The sequence below is a fragment of the Acinonyx jubatus genome, chromosome X, assembly GCF_027475565.1.
Source record: "Acinonyx jubatus isolate Ajub_Pintada_27869175 chromosome X, VMU_Ajub_asm_v1.0, whole genome shotgun sequence".
Taxonomy (NCBI): domain Eukaryota; kingdom Metazoa; phylum Chordata; class Mammalia; order Carnivora; family Felidae; genus Acinonyx; species Acinonyx jubatus.
This window is the reverse complement of record NC_069389.1, coordinates 109167680-109190916: the sequence shown is the minus strand read 5'-3', so window position 1 is coordinate 109190916 and position 23237 is coordinate 109167680. Positions and strand designations below refer to the sequence as shown.

At 41.5% G+C, this 23237-nt stretch overlaps 1 protein-coding gene across 7 annotated transcripts in view; it reads left to right on the top strand.

Moving 5' to 3' along the window:
* Window positions 1-22779, top strand: part of MAP7D3 (MAP7 domain containing 3) — a 54973-nt gene extending 32194 nt beyond the window's left edge. Inside the window, exons 6-20 of one of the 7 annotated variants that reach the window (XM_053201734.1) lie at window positions 2123-2237; window positions 2753-2857; window positions 6114-6206; window positions 7471-7596; window positions 10383-11011; window positions 11580-11707; window positions 11979-12184; window positions 13895-14024; window positions 15460-15592; window positions 16805-16909; window positions 17896-17949; window positions 19173-19275; window positions 20354-20552; window positions 21450-21495; window positions 22541-22779. In XM_053201734.1, the coding sequence (XP_053057709.1) occupies window positions 2123-2237; window positions 2753-2857; window positions 6114-6206; window positions 7471-7596; window positions 10383-11011; window positions 11580-11707; window positions 11979-12184; window positions 13895-14024; window positions 15460-15592; window positions 16805-16909; window positions 17896-17949; window positions 19173-19275; window positions 20354-20552; window positions 21450-21495; window positions 22541-22690 (2322 nt within the window). In that variant the 3' untranslated portion in view covers window positions 22691-22779. The remainder of the gene's footprint in view (window positions 1-2122; window positions 2238-2752; window positions 2858-6113; window positions 6207-7470; window positions 7597-10382; window positions 11012-11579; window positions 11708-11978; window positions 12185-13894; window positions 14025-15459; window positions 15593-16804; window positions 16910-17895; window positions 17950-19172; window positions 19276-20353; window positions 20553-21449; window positions 21496-22540) is intronic. The other 6 variants (XM_053201731.1, XM_053201733.1, XM_053201732.1 and 3 more) reach the window with 6 other exon arrangements.
* Window positions 22780-23237: the final 458 nt, after the last annotated feature.

The following is a 23237-nucleotide window of genomic DNA, read 5'->3' as shown; positions in this document are numbered from 1 at the left end:
TTCTTCTGTTGCCCTAATTTAAAGTTTTCTTTTTCTGTCCTTTCTTTTTGGTTCCATTTGTCCCCATGAGGCTTCTTCTCTGTGGTGCTCATTTTCCCTCCTTGTGAAGCACAAGGTTGCTCTCACATGCCTCAGCCCCTGCCCCCTCTGTGGACCTTCCTTATTCTGGGACTGTTCCCGTGCCATTTCTTCCCCGTCCATGGTCCACTCACTACCACTTCTCTGTCTTCTGAACTGTTTTCTGTGGTTGTTTATGCTCTTTTTTCCATATTCCAGAGTATTTGATGAATTCTCCTTGAGAATTTCTATCACTCTCCATCTTCCTCTGTGAAAGAGCTCCTTAATTTGCTTCTGTGGTAAAGAAAAGGAAGGACAGGGATAGATTTGAGCTAAGAGACTGAAAGAAGGTAGAATAGAAAACTGCAGAGTGGGGGAGGGTCCCTGGAGGAGAGAGACTCCCAGGGACTTAGAGAAAAAAAGATCATCTTAGAGAAAGAGGAACCTCAGAGAGATCCCAGAGAAAAGAGAATGTAACATAATGGCACTGCAGAGGGGGAGGGAGCCAGAGCTGTGGCAGGAGGAAACAGGAGGAAGGACCAGGAGAAAAGGGACAAAAGAGAATCAACCTCACAAAACTAGTCGGGGGGTGGGTGGCGAGGCAGTTCCCGTGAGCAGAGCAAGAAGGAACCCTTGGACACTGAGCAGCCTGCAGGTAGAAAAAGAGAATAATTCCTTAGAGCAGGGAGAAAACCCAGACTCCATGGTGCTGAGGACGGGTAAGTGTGGACACACATAGGAGCCAGGACAGGAGCTTAAGTAGGAGCCACAGATGCAACTGGAACCTGAAAGCACACAGAGCTAGTGCGTTTGGAAGCAGGGGATAGAATTCTCAACAATCAGTGATGTTTGAATAATACAAGACAGATTATGGTTTTTAGTGTTTATTACACTTTCTGGGTTTCTGGTAATTTGAGGCAATTTTCTGTTAGAAAATACCATTTTAAAATATTGCCACTAGATACATTTCATTTTAAGAATTGCAATTGCTTTTCTCCTCAGGGGATATGGGTGACTCTGCATTTTCCTAGTATGTTGATCTTTTCCCTCAGAGAAACAGTGGGGGCATTATAAGAATGATGTTGCTATGAAACGGTTGTTGTCAGGGAATAATACAAAGCCTCCTGGCCCTGCAGTTGATTTGTTTACCTGAGTACAGTCCATGGTTTGTTACAGCACAAAATTATCTGAGAAAGGAAAACCATGCATGGCTGTGGGGTTGTTTTGTCACAGTGTGGTGTTTACATTTGAAAAGCTGTTCTCCTGAGCAGCTCGATTAAAGTTAAGGTCAAGGGGCACCTGGCTGGCTCAGTCATAAGAGCATGAGCTCCACATTGGGTGTAGAGATTACTCAAATAAAGAAAAATAAAGTTGAGGTCCAGACAAACACCTTGATTATCTTTTTTTAACTTTATTGAGGGATGCCTGGGTGGCTCAGTCAGTTAAGCATCCGACTCTTGATTTTGGCTCAGGTCATGATCTCAAGATTTGTGAGTTCAAGCACCACGTCAGGCTCCGTGCTGACAGTGCGGAGCCTGCTTGGGATCCTCTCCCTCTCTCTCTGCCTCTCCCTTGCTCTCTCTCTCAAAATAAATACACTTAAAAAAAACTGTTGATTAACACTAGAACTGAAGATCTTAGAAATGTGGGTATTATAGATGACTCTGGCATAGATTTCACTTATATGTATATTAGTTGATTTTTTTTCTGCCTCATTCTACAAAGAATTTAAGGTTATATATATATTTTAAATTAAGTTTATTTATTTTGAGAGAGTGTGTGTGTATGCACGAGTCGGGGCAGGGGGCCGGCGGGGGGAGAGAATCCTAACCAGGCTCTGGTTTGCCAGCACAGAAGCCAACATGGGGCTCAGTCCCAGGGACTGTGAGATCATGACCCGAACCCACATCAAGAGTTGGACGCTTAACCGACTAAGCCACCTAGGTGCCCCTCCCAATATTTTTAACTTTTACCTGATGTCCCCTAAAATTTTGCTTGATACAAAAATTTGGTGATGGGATGGTTTTATAATACGTAAAAAATTGTTGGTGTTTATTTTAAATAGGAGAGATTCAAAGCTGTTGTCTACCGTACACTGGAACGGAGCAACCGTGTTGATCATCATCAAAAAAGATGGTCATGGGAAGGCTCTACAACCGTGAACCCTGAGACTAAAAATGGTAATTAATACAGCTGTTAAACTTGAAGTTCATTCAGGTTCATATTTGGATATTGGCTATTGCTACAAGGTGGCTTTACAACAAGATTTTGAACTTTGTATCCCAAATGAAAATACTGCCATGTACTCTTTGGTGTGCACAATAAATTTATATTGTAAGATTGCAAAAGAAATTTCATTATCGTTTTATCCATTATATCTAAAATCTTACCACTTAAATTTGTTATCTCTGGAAAAATGATTAATAATAAAGCTTTATACAACTTTATCCAATGCATATTTTAAAAGTAAATTGCCCCATTTACCATTGAGGGTACTGTACATTTTCCTAAAAATGGGCATAATTTTAGTTTCATAAAACTTAAATCTCTATCATGTATAAGGAATGACCATGAATATTGTGCACCTAATTAATGCATGTCTATACTCGATAGAACTACATCATGAACTCACTTTGTTTCAGCTAATGATGCTTCTTTTAAATCTGAGTACAGTAAATATTATATCTTTTCTCAGCTAATAAACGTTCTGTATCTACTGAAAAACTTGAACAAGAGATTTCCGGTTTACACAAACAAATGCCTATGTCATCTGCAGGTGTTCAGAATTCTGTTGCCAAGAGTAAGTAGTTATTTCACGTGTTCCACAGAATTTTAAACCAATGAAATCAATTCTTTATGTATTTTTTTACAGTACTACTTATCCTTTAGACTGTAGAACATTTAAATTTATTTCAGAAGAGCACCACCTTGTTTTACAGTAGATAGCGATGGTCATTACAGTTTTGGATTTTCATCAGTATTAATCCTTATTTCATGATTTACATATGAATTGTCAGATGGCTTTGTTGGTCTCAGGTAGCCCAAACTACAACATATTTTGACTAAAAGACATTGCCGGTAAGTGGCACAATAATTTGTTATAAAAGTAATTCACATTCTGCCAAACCAGTAAATGAAATTGTTTTTCCTAGAGAGTAGCTAAACTAGTTATTCATTTTCCATTAAGTTTCATGAATATCACCTCGTGTAAGGACAATGTTAGCATATATACTCCAACAGACAGGTTGATCTGCTTCACATGTATTTGTTATGCATGACAACCTTGTAAACCTGACAGGCAAGTGTAATTACCTTCCTGGTTTTATAATTAATACCCCAGGAAATTCAGTGCTTTTCACTCTATCATGCTTGTTTATGGTTTATATTTTGGTCTTTTGATAGATGGATCATGATGTTGAAATTGTACATTTCAATAATAAGCTCATGTTTTCCTCCAAAGCAAATAAAGTGATACCCATGTTTAAGGGGAGAAGCATTGCTAAGCTCCACTTTACAACTCTTCGCAGTGCTAAGGTGGTGTTCTTTAAAAGAAAACAAAGTTATCTAGTATGACTACTTCAAATACCTTTTGCTTCTCGTGTTTTTCTTTTAAAAAAATCTTACCTGAGTGTGTGTCAGTGACCATTTCTGGCTTGTTGCACATGGTGCTCCTCACTGATAATTGAAATGGATTAGGCAGCCATACCCATCAATCAAAAAAAAAAATCCTTTCCAGTGACAGAAACAGAAGTGACTTTGGCAGGAAAAAGACATGGCAAACTTATTACATCTTCCCACTTTTGTGCCTTATGAATTTAAAAAATGCATAATTATGGTCTGAATTCAAAAATCTTTCTTTTGTTTTATTAGATACCTTGACCTATTTTTGAGCAATGCTATAAAATTCCAGTACAGCAAAAAGATTCTGGATTTCATTAAAGTATTATTAATTGTAGCAGTAGTTAACCTAGTGGAAAACATTTCCATTTTTATCCAGATATTACAGTTTTAAAATGTTGAAAAGGATTTTTGTTTTGTTCGTACTTACATTATGTTATTTATACTTTTAGGACTCCTGATTTCTAACCATGAGCTTGAGACGTCTTTTGTTTGTCAGTCTGTGGTTATCATATTTTCTCTCATAATGGTCTAACAAAAGTTGATCCACTTAACACCCTAACTCTTGATAGGCTTTCCCAGAGCACTTGTGTGTAGCCTGGGTTCATTCGTAGATTAACGTGGGAAGGTTTTCTCTAGTACCTTCCTCGTCATATACTAAATTTATTATTCCTTAGTTCAATCATTGCAGTGTCATATACTTTCATTTTAATATATCTTAATTGTTTCACAAGCATTGACTCTGTTTTATTATCTAATTGCTCTGAGGAGTTAGCAAATATTTCTTCCACAGACACGTATGCCATTTTTTTTAAATTTTTTTTTTAACGTTTATTTATTTTTGAGACAGAGACAGAGCATGAACGGGGGAGGGTCAGAGAGAGAGGGAGACACAGAATCTGAAACAGGCTCCAGGCTCTGAGCAGTCAGCACAGAGCCCGACACGGGGCTCGAACTCACGGACCGTGAGATCATGACCTGAGCTGAAGTCGGACGCTCAACCGACTGAGCCACCCAGGTGCCCCACGTATGCCATTTTTAATATGTGCAAACACTAGTATGCTTTCATTAATAGGTTTACTTGATGTATCAATGAGACTTGTAATGAGGAACAGGTGATGACTTTCAAGGTAATAATTAGTTAAATCGCACTGAAGGAGCAATTCCAAGTAACTTTTTAGATGATTTCTTTACTAGTTTTTAATACAAGAAGGTGTGTGTAGAAGATACTTTTGTGAAATAACTTACTTAAAGGTACAGTATATTGCACACTCTGAGATGATGAATGTTGTGATTAATGATGCCAGGGAAAATAAACCCAGTATTGGCGGTGGCTTACCTTTGTAAAAATCTCTTCAGATTGGAATGAAATCTGTTTGATCCAGAGAGATGAACATTTCAAACTCAAATTAAGTTCATACTGTAATAACCTGTAATGTTTTAAATAGCTCTGTTTTAAAGCTTGGCTGACTTAAATTGTCTGTTTTTCTTCTGCCACTTGCTGACTCAGTAACTGTTCACACTACCTTGTCATTTCTTGTGATATGATGGTAAAGGATATGTGATTTAATCATACAATTGAATCGATTATACCTCTGGATCGTGCTGTTCAGTTACATTATCAGTTCACGGATTTTCAAATGATGCTACGTTGTCAATATGTACAGGTCCCCGATTTAGTTTACAGGTTCCCAAAAGAGAAGTTATTCTTAAATTTTTTTAAATGTTTATTTCTGAGAGAGAGACAGAGCACCAACAGGGGAGGGGCAGAGAGAGAGGGAGACCCAGAATCCGAAGCAGGCTCCAGGCTCTGAGCTGTCAGCACAGAGCCCCATGCGGGGCTTGAACCCACAAACCGTGAGATCATGACCTGAGCCAAAACCAAGAGTCAGATGGTTAACTGACTGAGCCACCCAGGAAACCCAAGAAGTTATTCTTTAAACAGACATTCCTCAGTATTCTGAGCCAGAACATTTCAAGTGAAATGGAAAAGTGTCTACACAAAGCATGTTTTTCATTAGGTTGCTAAAATCGCGACATCTATGCCAAATGTTAATGATCATTTTTAAAAAGTTTAAAGCCATAATCGTTATAACTAAAGTATACATTACTTTAGTAACAGATGTCATGGATTGTGTCTAAAATTTAAAATGAATGTTTCTAATTTGGGAATATTGATCTTGTCAGGTAGTATTAGACATTTTCCTCTTAATTTTTACTGGTTTTTTTTTTTCTAAATACTTTTATTTCAGATAACTTAGAGTAAATTAGTTTTAAGGTTGGGGATGTAGAATCTCTACATAAGATTTGAAATTTAAATAAATTCTTATAAGCAAGAGTAAAGAAGATAAAAAATGTTTGAAAAGAGGAGTTGACTCCTAAAATAACACAGTTAAATAATTTATAAAAAATAATTTTCCTTTGCCCTTGATCTCCAGAAACAACAGAAAAGAGAAGTTCGTCTTTGAATAGAAGATCTAACAAACTGCAGTCACCTATGGAAACAGAAAAAGTAGAAGAAAAACCAGGTGGTTAGTTATTTTGTTTTTAATTTTTTTTAATATTTATTTCTGAGAGAGAGAGAGAGAGAGAGAGACAGACAGAGCACGAGGAGGGAAGGGGCAGAGACAGACAGAATCCGAAGCAGGCTCCAGGCTCTGAGCTGTCAGCACAGAGCCCGATGTGAGGCTTGAACTCACCAACCACGAGATCATGACCTGAGCCGAAGTCAGACACTTAACCGACTGAGCCACCCAGGTGCTCCCAAGTACCAGTCTTAAATAGTGGCTTAAAAGAGATCTGTTTATGTCAACATTTCGTTGCTTGAGAAGTTGTTCCTAAAACTGGAAGCCAAAATATCCCTTAACATTTGGCTGAAGCCAAGAGTCTGTCTTTAAATGAAATATGTAATTCTGCCATCATGTGAGCAGGAGGTCTGTAATGAAGCTGAGAGACTAGATCGCAGAGTGTTGGTATAGGTATAGATTTGTGTCGGAGGACTTGATGCTCTTCAAATACTTCATGAGTTTGCGTTTAGAAGTTCTAAGTATTGGCCATAATTTGAACTTAAAAGCTTTGTTCTGTTGCTTCATGGCATTACTCACATCTAACCTTTGTACATGTTTGAACTGCTGATTATTATACAAAAAAATTCATACTTATTACTGAAGTACTTCTTTATTTAAAGTTTCTTTCTAATACCTTTCCTCTCCTTTCCTCTGTCAAACACAATTGTTGCTTTTTGTTTCTACCAAACCATTCACTTACAGAATGCTCTCCAGTTTGTTGATTAGGGTCAAATCCCATTATCACAAATGCCATTGTCACAGGGATATTTATGAACATAAAAATTTATTGGAGCAAGATATTTAGAAGATGCACTTTTAACAGAAGAATTCAGTCAGTCCCTTGGAGCTTTTGGCAATGAATCTGACCAGAGTAGGATTGTCAGTGGCAGATATGTGTAGGAATCCGTGTCAAAGGCGTTTTGCGTGACAGACATATGCAAGCTCCTCTGCAGAGACTCCATATGTTGGCTAGGACTCTGTTAAGTATGCTACCTAGATTTCTTCACTGGGGTTATTATGTATCCTGGGGGCCTTTGGTTCCTTACTCAGTGCTCTCTTCCCCAGCAAGGCAGTCTCTGGTGGCAGTGTTCATTCCCGTTCTGGATGTATTGCTCTCGTTGCCTCTACTTCCAGGCTGGGCAAGTTCTCATTTACAGCAGTTCACATTGCTCTTTGTTGCTTTGCATTTATTTGTGAGACCTCAACTATGTCTGTTCTCCTCATTCAGCTCGCCACCAGCATACCAGTCTTCGGGAGAATAATTTAATCAGCCGCCTGCTGGTCCCAACAAAAGCTTCAATAGCCAGGAGCAAAAGTGCTGCTTCATTGTTGGTCCCTGGAAAAGAAACCCCAGGTAATAGGCATAGGGCAGAAAGCCTGAAAGTGTTAGTATTTGCACTTAAAAAGCAGGTTGTATCATTTAATTGGTTGCAGTAAGGCATAAAAATAATTTGAATCAGTGGTTTCCAAATGACCGATTTTACCCAACAGTTTTATATTGCATGTTTATTTTAAGCCTTCTAGCCTGGTAGATTAGTTATCTGGGTAATGGGTAATTTATAGGATGAGATAGGTAATTATGGTGGTTGTTACACTTTTACATGATTTTTTAAAAGATTTTTTAAAGTAATCTTTACACCCAACATAGGGGGCTCGAACTTAGAACCCCGAGGTCGAGGGTGGCATGCTTTTCCAACTGAGCCAGCTAGGCACCCCTAAGTTTTTAAAAGCTCTATGGGTTTCTCAACCTGTGCTTAAATGTGTCACAGCACTGTAAGAAGTACTGGATGTTAAAAGTATCTGGAAACTTATAATATAGAGGGAGAAAGTTTTCTACCTCACCCAACTTTTTTTCCTAAAATATGGAAGAGTAACACTGATCTGCTCTTTAGCTTTTAATTAAGGACATAAAGATTGTTAGTAAAGTAAGAACAGTCTTCAGGCTTAGGTGGATTTTCTCACTTGCAGGTCACGTAAAGTGTCAGACATGCCTGTGGAGGGTAAAATGCACTGTTCCCATCATTCTTTTCTTTCTTTTTTCCTCCACTTTTTTTCCCCAGAATTTACCCCAGCACCTTTTTTTTTTTTTCTGTTGTTATTCATATGATTAGTAAAATAAATCAGAATGCTGTCACAGACTTTCTGGTAGTGCAGCTTTAGTTCTTTTGGTTCCAATTTCTGAATTTGTTTATGCCTCATTATAGGATGTCAGATTATTTTCTGCCACTCTCCCTCCAGTCTACTGTAAGATATTTCTTTTATTGCTTTTATTTTTGTTTAATATTTTACTTCCATTGAAAATGCAGTATCTTATCTTAAATTTCTATAGCTAATAGAAATCTAGTTATTACATTTAATATATTTTCTTAGTGCAAACTGTCAATGTTAAATCATGTGACTGTTTAGGTACATACAATATGTAAATATAATACTTTTTCCACCAAAATGAGGGCCTAAAAACATTTAACTTAGTCACATTTTTTATTCATGAGTCGTCAGTCTTTGGTAATTTGTTCTATTTTGGTTATTTGATGAGATCATGTAAAAGTTTACAGAGGAAGTGACAGATTTACCAAGTCTTAAGAAAGCTATCACCAAATACTTTTTAAAAAACAGTTACTTTTCGGGGTGCGGGCGCCTGGGCAGCTCAGTCGGTTGAAGCATCTGACTCTTGATTTCAGCTCAGGTCATCATCTCACGGTTTGTAATTTTGAGCCCCGCTTGGGATTCTCTCTCTTTCCCTCTCTCTGCCCCTTCCCTGCTCATGCTCTCTCTCTCTCTCTCAAAATAAATAAATAAAACTAAAAAATTTAAAAACAATATTTACTTTATTAATCAAGCAATGCATATTTAGTGTAGAGAAAATTTTAAATATAATTTACTATTATCCCAATAGCCCACTCATGACTGAATATTTGTTTATGTATTTTCTTCACAAGATAGGGTTATAATCTGCTTTTGTTTAATCTGGATATATATCCTTTTCTATGTCCAGAAATTGTATATTAATACTCTGAATGACTGTCAGTATTATCTAAATTTCCTGTTGAATATTCGGATTATAGTTCTCATTGTTTCAATATTATCAATAATGCTATAATAAGTAACCCTTATTGCATACATTTTCATATCTGATTTTTTTTCTTAAGGATAGACCTAGAAGTGAAATTGTGGCAACAAAGACTATGAACTTTGTAATGGCTTTTGATACATTATTGCCCCAATCCCCCCTACCAGGAACATGTGCAAATCCACGACCTCACCAGCAGTGTGGGGCTGCCTCTTTCCCAACGTTGCTATTACCACTTTCCACCTTCTTTGCTGGTACCAAGTATTACCATTTTTATCCATTTATTAGGCAGAAAATATTTAGATTGTGAAATCTGGAAGAGACCTTGAAAATCCAGCCTGTTCTGATTAATGTGTTATTATAGTTTTTATTATGGGTGAGAAAATGCTCTTTTTATATTATATTCCAAAATAGCCATATATAGAATTTCTTGCATAATCACTTGTAATCGTAAGATCCCTGGCCCTGGTTAAGTTGTTTTAGATTACTTTTAAAAAGTGTTGAACATCTTGTAATGTTTTATGAAAATCACTCAACCGTAGTATGATTAAATGAGAAATGGCAGGGAGCCTGGGTGGCTCAGTCAGTTAAGCATCCTACTCTTGATTTCGGTTCAGGTCGTGATCTCACGGTTCGTGGGTTCCAGCATTGCGTCTGACTCCACGCTAACAGCATGGAGCCTGCTTGGGTTTCTCTCTCTCTGGCTCTCCCTTGCTCACGCGCATGCTCTCACTCTTGCTCTCGCTCTCAAACTTAAAAAAAGAAAAGATAAATAGCTTATTGCAAACATCAACTTGGGAGACGCGTCTTCTTCATCTATAGTAGACTGTTGCTTTCACGACGCCTCTTGATGGTGGCACTTCTGAAGTACCAACTTTGTGATACTTTTGTCCTGTGTCTGTGATCCATTTCGCTAAATGCTTCTGTGTTGGGCGTAATCCCTGCAGTTTCCTAATAAACACGGTCTCTTTTCTCTCTTCCTGTTCTTCTACTGTTAACAAGGTGTGTTTCTGCCTTGTTGTCAGGTTGCTAAGTGTAGAGAATTTCATTCTGTCCTCATTCACCCACAGGCAACCGCTATCCTGTACTACAGTATGTGACCACGCCCCTGCGTGGCCATAGCAGTGATGAATTGAAGAATACCATAGTGCTTCGCAAGTCAGCAATGGCTGTGCCTCCCCAGGAGAAAGTGGGAGCACTCCCCAAGGCGAAGGTGGAAGCGCCCCCCAAGGCGAGCACGAGTATGGAAGTGGCCTCCAATGTGAATGTGGGAGCGATCCCCAAGGTGAGTGTGGAAGTGGACCCCGAGGCGAACATGGAGGCGGCCCCCGAGGTGAATGAAGCAACCCCCCAGGCAAGCATGGAAGGGTCCCCTGAAGGGAGTGTGGAAGCATCAGTTCAAGCAGGTGCGGAAGCACTCCCTGATAGCGTGGAAACATCCCCGGAAGTGAGCGTGGACATGTCCCTCGAGGTGAGCGTGGACCCATCCCCCGAGGTGAGCATGGACTCGTCTCTCGAGATGAGCACAGATGCGTCCCCTGATGGGAGCATGCAAGTGTCCTCTGAAGCAAGCGTGGAGGCATCTACCAAGGCTGGTATGGCAGCGTCCCCCAAGGCTAGTGTGGAAACGCTCCCCGAAGAGAGTGTGGAAGCATCCCCCGAGGCCTTCCTGGAGGTGAGCGTGGAAACATCTTCCAAGGTGAAAGTGAGAGATTTTCCACAGGTTTATTAAGTGCCTTTTATTGCCCAATTTTCTGTTAAAATCTGTGTATTTAGTTGTGTAGGTCATGATAGGTCAAGTTTCACAACATAAGCAAGTTCTTAGATAGTATTCTGCAATAAAATCAGTTATATAGGATAAGCCACTTTAATGATTTAAAATGATGATACTCGTCGTACCAGTTTCCCCTCAAAGCTGGAATATTAGTTTTTAGTAGAAAGGAGGAAGTATAACTGTTATAGGAACTATTTCTAAACTGAAGAAAAGTTCAAGAAGAAATATCACAAACCTTTAATTAGGATTTAGAAATAGAATCAGGTTTTGAAGGGAAAGATTTGTTTTTAATTATTTCTGTGAACTTCTTGAAATTCGTAATCTGAATTGTTAGTCTAGAAGAACATATCTGTGTGTAATTCTCATGCTTGAAAAGCTCCTTTTAAGGAGCTAAAATTGTATTACATGTTCAGGGTATGTTGGTCTTAAAAAGGCAAGCCAGCTGCAGAAAGGTAAATGCTGATCTCAATCTGACTGTATTGGCTCTGTTCAGAAACCAGAAATGGACAAACAGGCCTCCAACCCTGGTACAAAGAAGCGCCCATCGTCACACATACCATGTTATAAATGGCCATCTTCTCCTGCAGGTGGGCGGCGCCCACCCTCTCCCATCAGTGTTAAGTAAGTAGCTTAATTGCAACTGTTCCTCATAGGTGTTTTACCAGGATAAATGTCACATCAGTGTTTCATAAAGGAAATAATGGTAGTATGCATTGTAAATAGGAAAAAATCTTCAAAAATGGACTGACTTCTGTTAGAAAATATCTCCTAGTACCAAGACATTATATTTTATGAAATGGCACATTATAAACTAATGTGTTTACTTTATATGTACACATATCTACTACAAAACCGTATCCAACTTCCCCCACTAATGGTTACTTTTTCTCAGCAGGCAAATGCAGAAGAATCGCCCCCCGTCCCCATCACCTGTCAGGTCAAAACAGTCACAACCTTCCCTTTGTTACAAAGTAATTCCTGTTCAGCGTAACTTACTTGCGCAAAATGTGTTAGGTACTCTTGGAAAGAAAAGAGAAGCAGTTCCTAAAACCACTAGCAGCTCTGAAGCTGTGAGCCAAAAGCAGACGGTCTGTGAAGGTAAGTTCCTTCACTGAGAAGTTTATTTTGGCAACACGGGAAGTCTTAAGGTAGTTAGAAATGGTCACCTTTGTTTTATTCCCCAATTCTGAGAACTTTAGGGTGTAAGCTTTCTTTTGATGAAGAGAATTTAGCCAGTCATTGTCACACTGCTTACTTTTCCTTGCCAGAGCTTCTTCCCCCCACCCCCTTGTTGCGGAAAATCCATTTTTGGAACTAATGTTAAAAGTACTGATTAGATGAGTGCATTGCTGTAGGTGATCCCTAGGGGTCCCTTCCAGCTCTGATAGTGGATGGTTCTGTGAATGGCCCTAAGGTATTGTCCATCTTTGGGGAGAGCACATCTGGCCATATGTGGCTGAGTGGATTTCCATCAGGAGCTGAAGGTCCGTTTCCACACATACACCATAACGTGTCTGAGCAGTATGTGGGTTCCTAAAAGTCCCATGTTGGCATTTTGCCTGTGACATGTTCTTAATGTCCATAGACATTATTTTATTTTATTTTACTTTGTTTTCTTGCCATTATTTAATTTTAAGTACACTAGTAAATTTTGCTTTTTGAAGGAATTCCACAGTGATTTCTTTATGACAGGAATAATAATTTTATTGCAAATTATTCATTCCTGATGTCTTAAGATCCTCATTTTCATATGTTATTTACTTATTTATTTTTAAAGTGATTTATTTTGAGAGAGTGAGAGCGCTTGGGAGGGGCAGAAAGAGAAGGAGAGAGAGAGAATCCCAATGTGGGGATTCGAGAGAAGCCCCGATGTGGGGCTTGAACTCATGAACCACGAGATCTTGACCTGAGCTGAAATCAAGAGTCAGATGCTTAACTGACTGATCCATCCAGGCACACCCCAATATGTGATTTGTTTAAAATAGTCATCACATGGAGCACCTGGGTGGCTCAGTTGGTTGAGTATCCAGCTTCAGCTCAGGTCATGATCTCACAGTTTGTGGGTTCGAGCCCCGCGTCGGGCTCTGTGCTGACAGCTCGGAGCCTGCTTCTGATTCTGTGTCTCCCCCTCTCTCTGCTCCTCCCCCGCTCATGCTCTGTCTCTCTCTCTCTCCTTCAAAAATAAATAAAAACATTAAAAAAAATTAAAAAAAAATAGTCATCACATGGACTGAAACATTACAGCATGCCCCCATGTGGTCACCTTATTTTACTGATAGTCTTGGTTTCTTTGGTTATGTAGTTAGCCACTTTATGACCAATCAAATATAATAATTCACTATTACCAACATTCATTTAAACAGTAGTTATTTAGTGAAAATTATGCACAAATTTCAAAATGTATGCTGGGTATGTTCTTGTCTAGTCAAGTATTTGTATACTTCATATAGACTGGGCATAAGTTTGTCTTCCTCTGTGTTCAGTGCGTCTTAATCTTTTTTCCCATAGGGTCATTTTAGTTAGGTCACTCTCAAAACAGCTAAACCAAAGTGGGAGTACATTATTTTGGAGCAAGGGGATGTTAAAAAGAAACAGACTGCTACTTCTGTTATTGGGAACAGGATTGAGGTTTTGAACAAAATCTGTTCTTTTGATCACTTACTTACAGATTGCATGTTATTGATAAAATCTGGACCATGTATATATTGAGTTTTTAATATTGTTGGTTGTCTCGCACCTCTTTATTGGGCTTAGAGGTATGAAGTTCCCTAAGCTAACTGTTTTGCATGTTGTGTTGATTTCAACTAGAGCCTAGTAGTAAAAGCACACCAGGGACTATGAATGCTGAGGAGGCAACAAAAATTTTGGCAGAGAAACGGCGCCTTGCTCGTGAACAAAGAGAAAAAGAAGAAAGACTACAAAAGGAAGCAGAGGAAAGGTAGGTACCCTCAGGTTAAATGTATTATAAATCATATGAAAAATCAACGAGTAACTGACTTTTTCTTCACTGTGAATCAGAAGTGACTCCTTGCCTTCAGAACAAATGTGGGAAGCCTGTCTAGCAGAGAGGATGCTGGCGTGTAGGTAGATGGTATAGTTGTCCTTAGTATCTGTGCATCATGTGTCATTAAGTTGTACTGTAAAGATGCTTGAGACCAGAACTTGTGTCGGGGTCCCATATCTCGGCAGGAACACCGGGGTGATCATGCCAGGCTGTTTCGGTTGGCATTCATTGGAGTCCACCCCTTTGTTTCAAAACTCTTTTGTAACTTTAGAATTTGTAAGCCTGGAAAGTATACTTTCTCATGTTTTGCTAGAGGTGCTTTCCAGTGACCTTTGTGATGCCTGAATCTCCTCAGTCATTGCTGGAAGGCTTTCCTGTGAGCAGCAAACCTCATGTACAGTTGTGTTCGTTCTGATTCCATCTCAAGGTTTCTTTACCCTCAGTCTTAGAGCGCAAGAGGGGGAAGGGCAGAGGGAGGGAGGGAGAGAGAGAGGGAGAGAGGGAGAGAATCTTAAGCAGGCTCCATACTCAGCGTGGAGCCTGATGTGGGGCTCGATCCTGTAACCCTGGGATCATGACCTGAGCCAAAAGCAAGAGTCAGATGCTCAACCAACTGAGCCACCCAGGCACCCCAACCCTCACTCTTGAAGCTCACTTGATTTAGGGCTCTGGGATATAAACCTACCTACTGCCTGCGAAGAATAACTACAGTCCTGAGTTGTTTTTTAAGTGGTATTTGAAATGCAGTCACATGCTTTCAGTGTACTTTAAATGAGTTTGGAAGAAAGGAGAAGGGGATGTTGTGAATAGCAAAAACTGTTAACTGGAAGGCCATCATTCATCACTTCATGTAAACAGCTAATTTAACGTTTTAAAACCCCTGCGTACCCGTCATTGTGGATGGGGCTTTCCCCTGGGCACCACCAGACCCTCCTTTAAATTACATATGTGTAAATAAGGCCTTTTGGAGGGTCCCATGTGTCTAAAATAGTTAAGGAATGTTTTTCTTTCTCTCATTTTAGAATGCAGAGTGGCCCATTATTTGATAGAAATCTTTCTACTCCCAAGAGCTGGTTTCCCACATTTAAAAAGGGTGAAATTGGGCAAATTTTGTACAGTAACAACACAGAAAATGTAGCGAATCTGGTGTAAAAATGTAAGTTGTGTTCCTATACATAAGCAGTTCCACTATAAAAGTGCACGTCCAGGGTCACCTGGCTGACTCAGTGGAGCATGTGACTCTTAATTTCAGGGTCATTTCAAGCCCTGCATTGGGTACAGAGGTGACTGAAAAGCATGTATTGCTGCAACCTCTGTGTGGTAGAGACCGAGACAAATACTAAGAATTGTTTAAATATTGTGTCATTAGGAAGGTGAAGGAAATGGCAGAGAAAGGAGTTGACACCCAAGGAGAAGAGTTCTCAAAACTCGAAGATGGACAAAGACGCGATGAAATGAAGAAAGGATGTACAGATCCGGAAGACCAGAAAGTGCTGCTACAGGTTTGCTGTATCCACTCTGTCGGCGGGTGACCAGGTTCTAAAATTCAGTGGAAGCCCGAGGCAGCCTTTGTCCAAGAAAAGGGAGGACCAGATGCAGGCTTCTCTAGCTGCATTTTTCCAGCACAGTCTAGCCATTGCTTGGTGCTGCTGCAGGTCATTCTCAGCCACCCTTGGCACAACCCTAGAAGATTCTCCAAGTGCAACTGAAGCAGAAAGCAGCAAATTATAGATTAGTAGTGTTTTATTTTGTCTACATAAACAACATTGCAGCTTGGCTTCAGAAAATCAAATTGCTCACAGATTAAATGTCCTAAGTGAGTTTTTCTGACCCTGCATTCTGTGGCAACACTCACAGCCGCACTCCAGACACACTTCCAGCACAGATGATAAAAAGTACGAATACCTCTAAAAGTTCAAAGCCCTCCATGGGGCGCCTGTGTGGCTCAGTGGGTTAAATGTCCAACTCTTGATTTCAGCTCAGGTCCTGATCTCACGGTTCATGGGATTGAGCCTCGTGTCGGTCTCTACACTGACAGTGAGGAGCCTGCTTGGGATTTTCTCACTCCCTGGCTCTCTGCCCCTCCCCCACTCAAGTGCATGCTCTCTCTCAAAATAAACTTTAACAAAATTTAGAAAAGAATAAAGTCCTCCAATTCTCCAATAATGTCTCACCCATGCAAATTCAAATCACTAGGTAAATAAATCCACAAACTGAGCTCAGACTGTACTCAGTTTGAATTATTAACATAGTCCACTTTATATTTCATTTTTAGCCTATCCCTTAGTAAAATCAGGTATATGTTACATAAATGATTGTGTGCGTTCGCATTCCTCAAGAACTACCTTTAAGGATCCTTTCGGTGCTTTTGAAAGGTGTAAGACTTTTCAGCTCCTGTTGCTGTGTTCATGGATAGCTACATAATCACATATTTTCAAACTATAGTGGCCTGGTAACCACTAATGATAACCATGGGGTCCTGGAGGGGACTGACATGGCTTCTAAATCCTCAAGATAATAGCCTAGTTTTGTGCATTTTAGCTAATGCTTTGAAAATTGGTAATTCATGAATGTTGTGCATATAGGTACTGTCAGTCAAAAGGTTACATTCTTTTATGCCCGATAACATTTTACTATTTAACTTTTTCAACTGATGTTCTTGGTTATCACTCATATATTGAGATCAAAATGGTATTTTTATACAAATTTTCTAGAAGGGGGACACCAAAATAAAAGCTGATGAGGAGGCTGACAAACGCAAGAAGGAGCACGAGAGAATTATGTTACAGAATTTGCAGGAGAGATTAGAAAGAAAAAAGGTACTCTTTCTGTTTTGGGAGTTTGGTTCTTTTTGGAAAAATGTTGGGCACATGATATCAAAACGTGTTCTTCAAAAATCACAAATAAGTGGTACGCTAGCCTCTGGTGGTTTTCCCACTAGAACTCTCTAATCCAAGGATCTCACCCTTCCTGCGTAGAAGGGTCTTCTCTTACCATACCTCTCCATCATGGACCACTGGTGACCATTACAGTGACACCTCCATATTCACTGACCTCTGGAAACAGAGTTCGTTTGAGTAGAATCACTCCAGTCATTGGGAGGGGTTGATGGAAGTTAGTGTCTTCTAAACTAGGCTGGAAATTGCAGCAGCTTGAGCAAAGGAAACAGAAGGGTGCAGGCTTCTCCGAAAGGCCAACACACAGGCTGTTTGTAAGGTAGGGCCTCCCTTTGTGCAACTTAATTGGCTCGTCTGGGAGCAGAGAAGGCCCCGGCCCAGGCTGCAAGGCCTCTGTTGAGAGATGGAGGTCGCCCTGAGGAGGCCAGAGAGCTACAGTTCTCCTCACCCTCAGGGAAGGAAGGAGAGAAATTTCCCTCCTGGGTGTGTGCTCTTTCCAGCAAGAAAGTGCTGATAGTGTCGCATCAGTGGGGTGCAGTCTTTTCATTAATATCTGCTTCACTCGTGGTCTATTCAGACTAAAGTACATTAAAAAGTCCTCACTGGTTTGCAGCAGTACATGCTTAGTTTAAGTAATGGGTGTCTAAGTCTATGAACTTCGGAGTGAGAAGTCATTGGATCTGTGTGTTAGGATAGCTAGTACCCACTCAAGACATTTTCTGGACCGACTGAAACTGGGATTGGAAGGATTCTGGTGGCCGCCGTAGGGTCTCTTGTCTGCCAAGTCTGTGGCTTGGGAGCAGTCAACTGACACTGTCCACTTATGGGAAACAGAAGTAATCAACTTCTTCAGGACCACTGTTTGGTTTTTAATCTGTTTTCGTGTTTGAATTTTTATATTCCTTTAGAGAATTGAGGAAATTATGAAGCGGACAAGAAAGACATATTCAAATACCTCACAGGTAGTCTATGCGTTCCTGCCAGCGGTGCCTAAGAATTCCTGTTGCTTCACCTTCTTGCCGACTTTTTCATTCTTGCCAGTCTGGTGGTAATTAAAGTATCACACTCGCATGTCTCTGATTAAATATTAAAGAGGTTGAGCATGTTCTCCTATCTTTAGCTGTCATGTTTTTTCCTGTGTGAGATGCTTATTCAGGTCTCTGCCCAAAACTTTTGGGTTGATTTGTCTTTTTCTCACTTGTAGTTCTTAAAATGTGGATGCCACTACTTTCTTGCTTATATGGACTGCATATATCTTCTCCCAGTTTATTTGTGGCATGTCTTAATGCTGTCTTCTACTGGATAGACGTTCTTAATTTGCACACTATTGAATCTGTTAATATTTTTTGATGATTAATGGAGTCGAGTGCCTTTTCATCTGCTTTTTGGCCATTTGAAGATCTGCTTTGGTGAAGCGCCTTATCAAGTCCCTTGCCCATGTTTCTGTTTGGCGGCTGGCCTCTTTCTTACTGATGTGTAGGAGTTTTTACCTGCTCGAGTTATGAGCCCTGTCAATGTGTAGGTATTGCTGTAGTTCGCCTCGTACTCTCAGAATGCCTTTTGCTGAACACAAGTTCATTTTAGTGAGCTCAGATTCAGTGGGTTTTTTTTTCATTTATGGTAATTTTTTTCATTTATGGTATGCTTTTGGGGGGTCTATCTCTATACCCCAGCATCCTGTCTTTTGATGCATCTAAGACCCCTTTCCTCCAGAGTCTGTGCCCTTTACCCTTTGTGCAACAAGATTGATATTTTGGTTGTTTACAGTTCCCCAGCATGGTCATCCATATCCTGAAAATTCAGAATAGAAATGTCATTTCTGGAAAGTGCAGGGAGTCACCATCTGAAAGATCATTTAGCCCACTGGCTCAAGCAGCAGCCAAGAACTTTTTTTAGTTATTTATCAATCGTCCCTTCCTTGGCTTAGTTAGGGCTCGGAGCACACAGAGAGGCCACATGCCAGCCCAAAGCATTGTTCCTTGGCTCCCACTCTTGAGTGTCTTTCCCTAACTGAAAGACACAACTAGGGCCACAACTAGGGCCACTCTTTGGGGCCAAAGAGTTTAGATTTTTTATCTCTTAATTAAAATTAGGCAGCAGTCCGGCATGAAATCTGTTTTCTTTGAAATACCAAGTCAGGATAATGGAAGATTAGATGTAACCATGACTTCTTTTCTCATCGTAGGCTGCAGAAACCTTCGGTGACAACACATACGAGGAGGACGAAGCAGATGATGAGGACGAGTCAGAAAGCGACGATGACTCCTTCAATGACCTACATCCATCAGGTTTGCTTGCCTTTTGAGTTCTGTTCGTCACCATTTAAGAGTTAACTGCCTGGGTTCATCCAGGGGCTCCTCTGCTTCTGAGCTGTGTGGCTTTGGGCAACTTACTGAACCTCTCTGTACTCAGTCTTCCTACCTGAAAAAGGGGAAGTGAATGTTCTCTTCCTAGTGTAGCACGAGACTGCAATGGGATAATCCATGTAGTGCTAAGAGCACCTGACACGTAGGAAACTCTCAATAAAGGCTGCTACAGCAGCGACTGCTCTTGTTTTGCAGGTTGTGCCATTACGGTGTAGGTGGTAGCTCGTAACTGAATGTGAGGGTTACGAGCATGTCACAGCTCAGGGCCTCACATGGCATCCATGACTGATGACAGGTGGAATGCCACTTTCCACCTCACTGAGAAAAATAGGATTCCTGTCGTGATCTGAGTGTTCTCTGAAATGTATGGCTGATTCCCTTCTGAGTAGGAACCACTTTATGGCAGCAGTACTAGGAACTTGAGAGAACACTGTTGTCCACGTTTTACCCCACAAGTGGATATGAACACGCAAGTCAGGCGTTCTGGGTACCAGGGATACAGACAGGAGGAGGTGTGGCCCCAGGAGAGCCTGTGGGGAGATAGACCTAGGAGCAGATGGTGACCCTGCCACAAGCTGGCCAACCTGAATACGGTGAGCAGTAGGAGCAGGGCCAGGTGTAGGGTCAGCTCAGGGCGCTGAGGAAAGCTGAAGGTAGAGGGAGCCCTGGCATCAAGACTAAAAGAACAGGCGGGGTTGGCGAGGTGGGCAGTCAGGAGGAGGGGTAAGAAGCATGCTGCCTGCTGCCCTCTGCCCTCTGGCCTGTCTTGCCCAGCAGAGGAAAGAGGGCAAGTTCCTTAGAGGTGGCCCCTTTGTTGTTTGAGGCCAGAGTGGGCCTGTGTGCCGGGTGGCGGCTTACACCCCAGAATACTGCTGCATGGCTCTTCCTCCTGCCTTTATGTGGCCGGCCGTACTCCGGCCCGGCAGGATCATGGCCTTTGCCTCTTGTTGTCTGCATTGTTGAAACTCCAGTTTTAATCTTCTTCCTTTCTTTTTCCAAGCCTTTATAAATGGCATGGATTCATCCACAAAATTCAAAACACATTTTAAAAACATGAAGAAGAACACTCCCAAGCTGGTGTTTTTAGACGCCACTTCTGGCCAAGTCCATAGAGAGACAAAAACATTTTTTAATGGCGACATGAAAACCTTCAGACAAAAAAGTGCGAAAAACCCTTTGACTCAGGCGAAGGGTACCAGGTGAGTCCAGTGAGCCTATCAGAATACACTCGGTGGGAGTCCTACATGAGATTAGTGACTGAGGTCTTAGTTTGTACCAAGCACGGTGTCAAGCACTTCCAGAAACAAAGTAATCCCCACAGCAGCCTTGCTAGGCAAGGGTTATCATCTTCACTTTTACAGACGAGGAAACTGAGGCACGGAGAGATTACAGGTCTTAGTTGCCCAACATCCCACCGTTAAAGGGCAGAGCCCACATTCAAACTAGATGCATCTGACTCTAAGCTGTGCTTTTGTGCACACTGGTTAGCATTTTCTCATAAAATCAGGGAAGGGGGGGCACTGAGTGACTGCTGCATACCAGGCATCTTTTGCTGCTTATTTTAATTCTCATTGTGACTCTGAGTTCAGTATTGATGTCATTTTACATATGGGGAAACTGAGGGTCAGAAGTTTGGTTGGAAGAGTGGGAACAGATTCTTGGAAGGGAAGGCTCCCTGGGGATTCCCTAAAGAGACACTGAACCTTCAGGGCCCGTGGGAACACGATGGGCTGAGAGGCGCAGTGTCGGGCCAGCACGAGCGCTGGAGCTAGGAGAGCCACGTTCGTCCTCACTGCACTGCATGGTTGTGTCTCAGGTCAGAGTGAAGTAGGGATGGGGCTTCTGCATCCCTGCACACGCAGCTGCTCTTAGCCCTGCTTAGTGTTTGCTGAACCCTAGGACTTTGCAGGACACAATTTGGAAACCAGTGTGGTCTGTGATCTCCAGGGTCCCTTCCAGCCTTCCTATTCTAGGATTCTGAAGGTTAAGTTACTTCCAAGGCATTTCTTAGAAGTTAATTAAAGGATAAAGCTGCTTTCAGGACACAGCCTTGGTTCTGGGACAGTCAGGATTCTAACCCAAACCTCTCTTTCCAGACCGTCCAGCAAAAGAATGAGCAGCCGAGCAACAAAAACCAGAAAGGCAAGTGAAACCAGCAACACCGTGGGACCTAACAAAAGTGTACATCCAGAGGCACAGGAGTGGATCTGTGACAAGATTGTTGACATCAGAGATGAGGCAGAGTCACTCATGTCCAGTATCCCTCCTGATAGCCGAAAATACCACCTGAAAGGTTCCATCACATTCCATCCAAGTCCCCAGATGCCTTTAGATGACGAGAAAAACAAATGTGTACCTCCTCTATTGGGTAAGGCCTCATCCTGTCTTCACACTGTTTGAAAGGCAGTTGGCCGTGAACCCTCCTGCTTTGGCTTTTCCAGGGCTTTCTTGGCACCTTGTAACTTCAGAGGTGAGACGGGAGACCGTGGTGGATCCAAACACTAGGTTGATCTCAAAGAACTTCCATTAAGTTGGTTTTGAGAGATGGGGCGCCTGGGTGCCTCAGTCGGTTAAGCATCGGACTTCGGCTTAGGTCATGATCTCACGGTTTGTGGGTTCGAGCCCCGTGTCAGGTTCTGCACTGATAGTGTAGAGCCTGCTTGGGATCCTCTCTCCCACTCTCTTTCTCTCTGCCCCTACCCCACTTGCACTTTTTCTCTCTCTCAAAATAAATAAATACACTTAAAAACTTAAAACGTTGGTTTTGAGAGGGTAGATAACTTGATTTTAGTTTTTATGCCCCGAATTTCCTATCAGACATATAAAATAGGTTCTTTTCAGCCCCCAGTCCACAAGCTGCTTTACAGCATACAGGTAACCATTTAGGGCAGAGGTTAGTGAGGCCTTTGGAATTAGTCTCTCTCTCACCCTGAATTTCCAAAACCAAAAGGCCTTTGCTTTTCTTTCCTCAAGAAGCTGTCTTTGAAATTGAGAGGCAGCTTGGGCCTATTTGGGAGTTGGAGTCATGGGGAGTATTTAGTACAAGGGCACCAGTGTGTCAGCAACTTGGATTGGGGAGGGGGTTGCCAAGGGTCCCGGGGCCCACCCCGAAGGGAGGCTGAGGCCCAGTGGCTGTGCAACCAGCATCTTCTCTACTAATCTTTCTTTTCTTTTTCCCTCTGGTCAGACATGTAAACCTCGTGCAGCCCAGAGGAAGATTCATCCTCCGCTCTGGATTTCAATTGCTAGGCCCATCTCCCCACATTTCTCTGCCTCTGACTTGAACCTGGCCAAGACAATGACCATCCAAGAAGGAGAAAAACATCAGTCACCTTAACACGTGTCTCAAAAGATGCGCATACCACCTTGATGCTTGCCCACAGCAAGGGTTTTGAGTAAAGACCTGTTTTTGTTTGTCTGTAGAAACCTCCGCTGTCTTGTTCTTGTTTTCCAGCCGGTATGTGTGAGTGTATACACCAAGGGTGCCTTTTTATCAAGTGGTAACTCTTGAGTTTCTAAACCAAGGAGTAATTTTCTCTCTTAAAATAATGCTTATTCTGTTTAACAGTTACATTACTTTAACAATTCAAAGCTGACATTTGATCTCATAGACGACTTGATGGGGGGTGCGAGGAACTCAGGATTGCTCACAAGAGCTTTGCTAGATTGTTTATAATGAACGGGAGGTTGCAAAATATAGTTATAAGTTCCATGTTACCGTTATGTATGTTTTTAGCTCTGCCATCACCGGAGTGCACAGGCCCCGGCACTCCCAAATGCCAGGGGTCCTAGAAAGTGTCGTCTTGGGACAGTTTAGCACCTTTCGTGCTTATCATCAGTCTTACCTTTTGAAGTGCACGGGGGGGGGGTTTATTTCCAAAAAC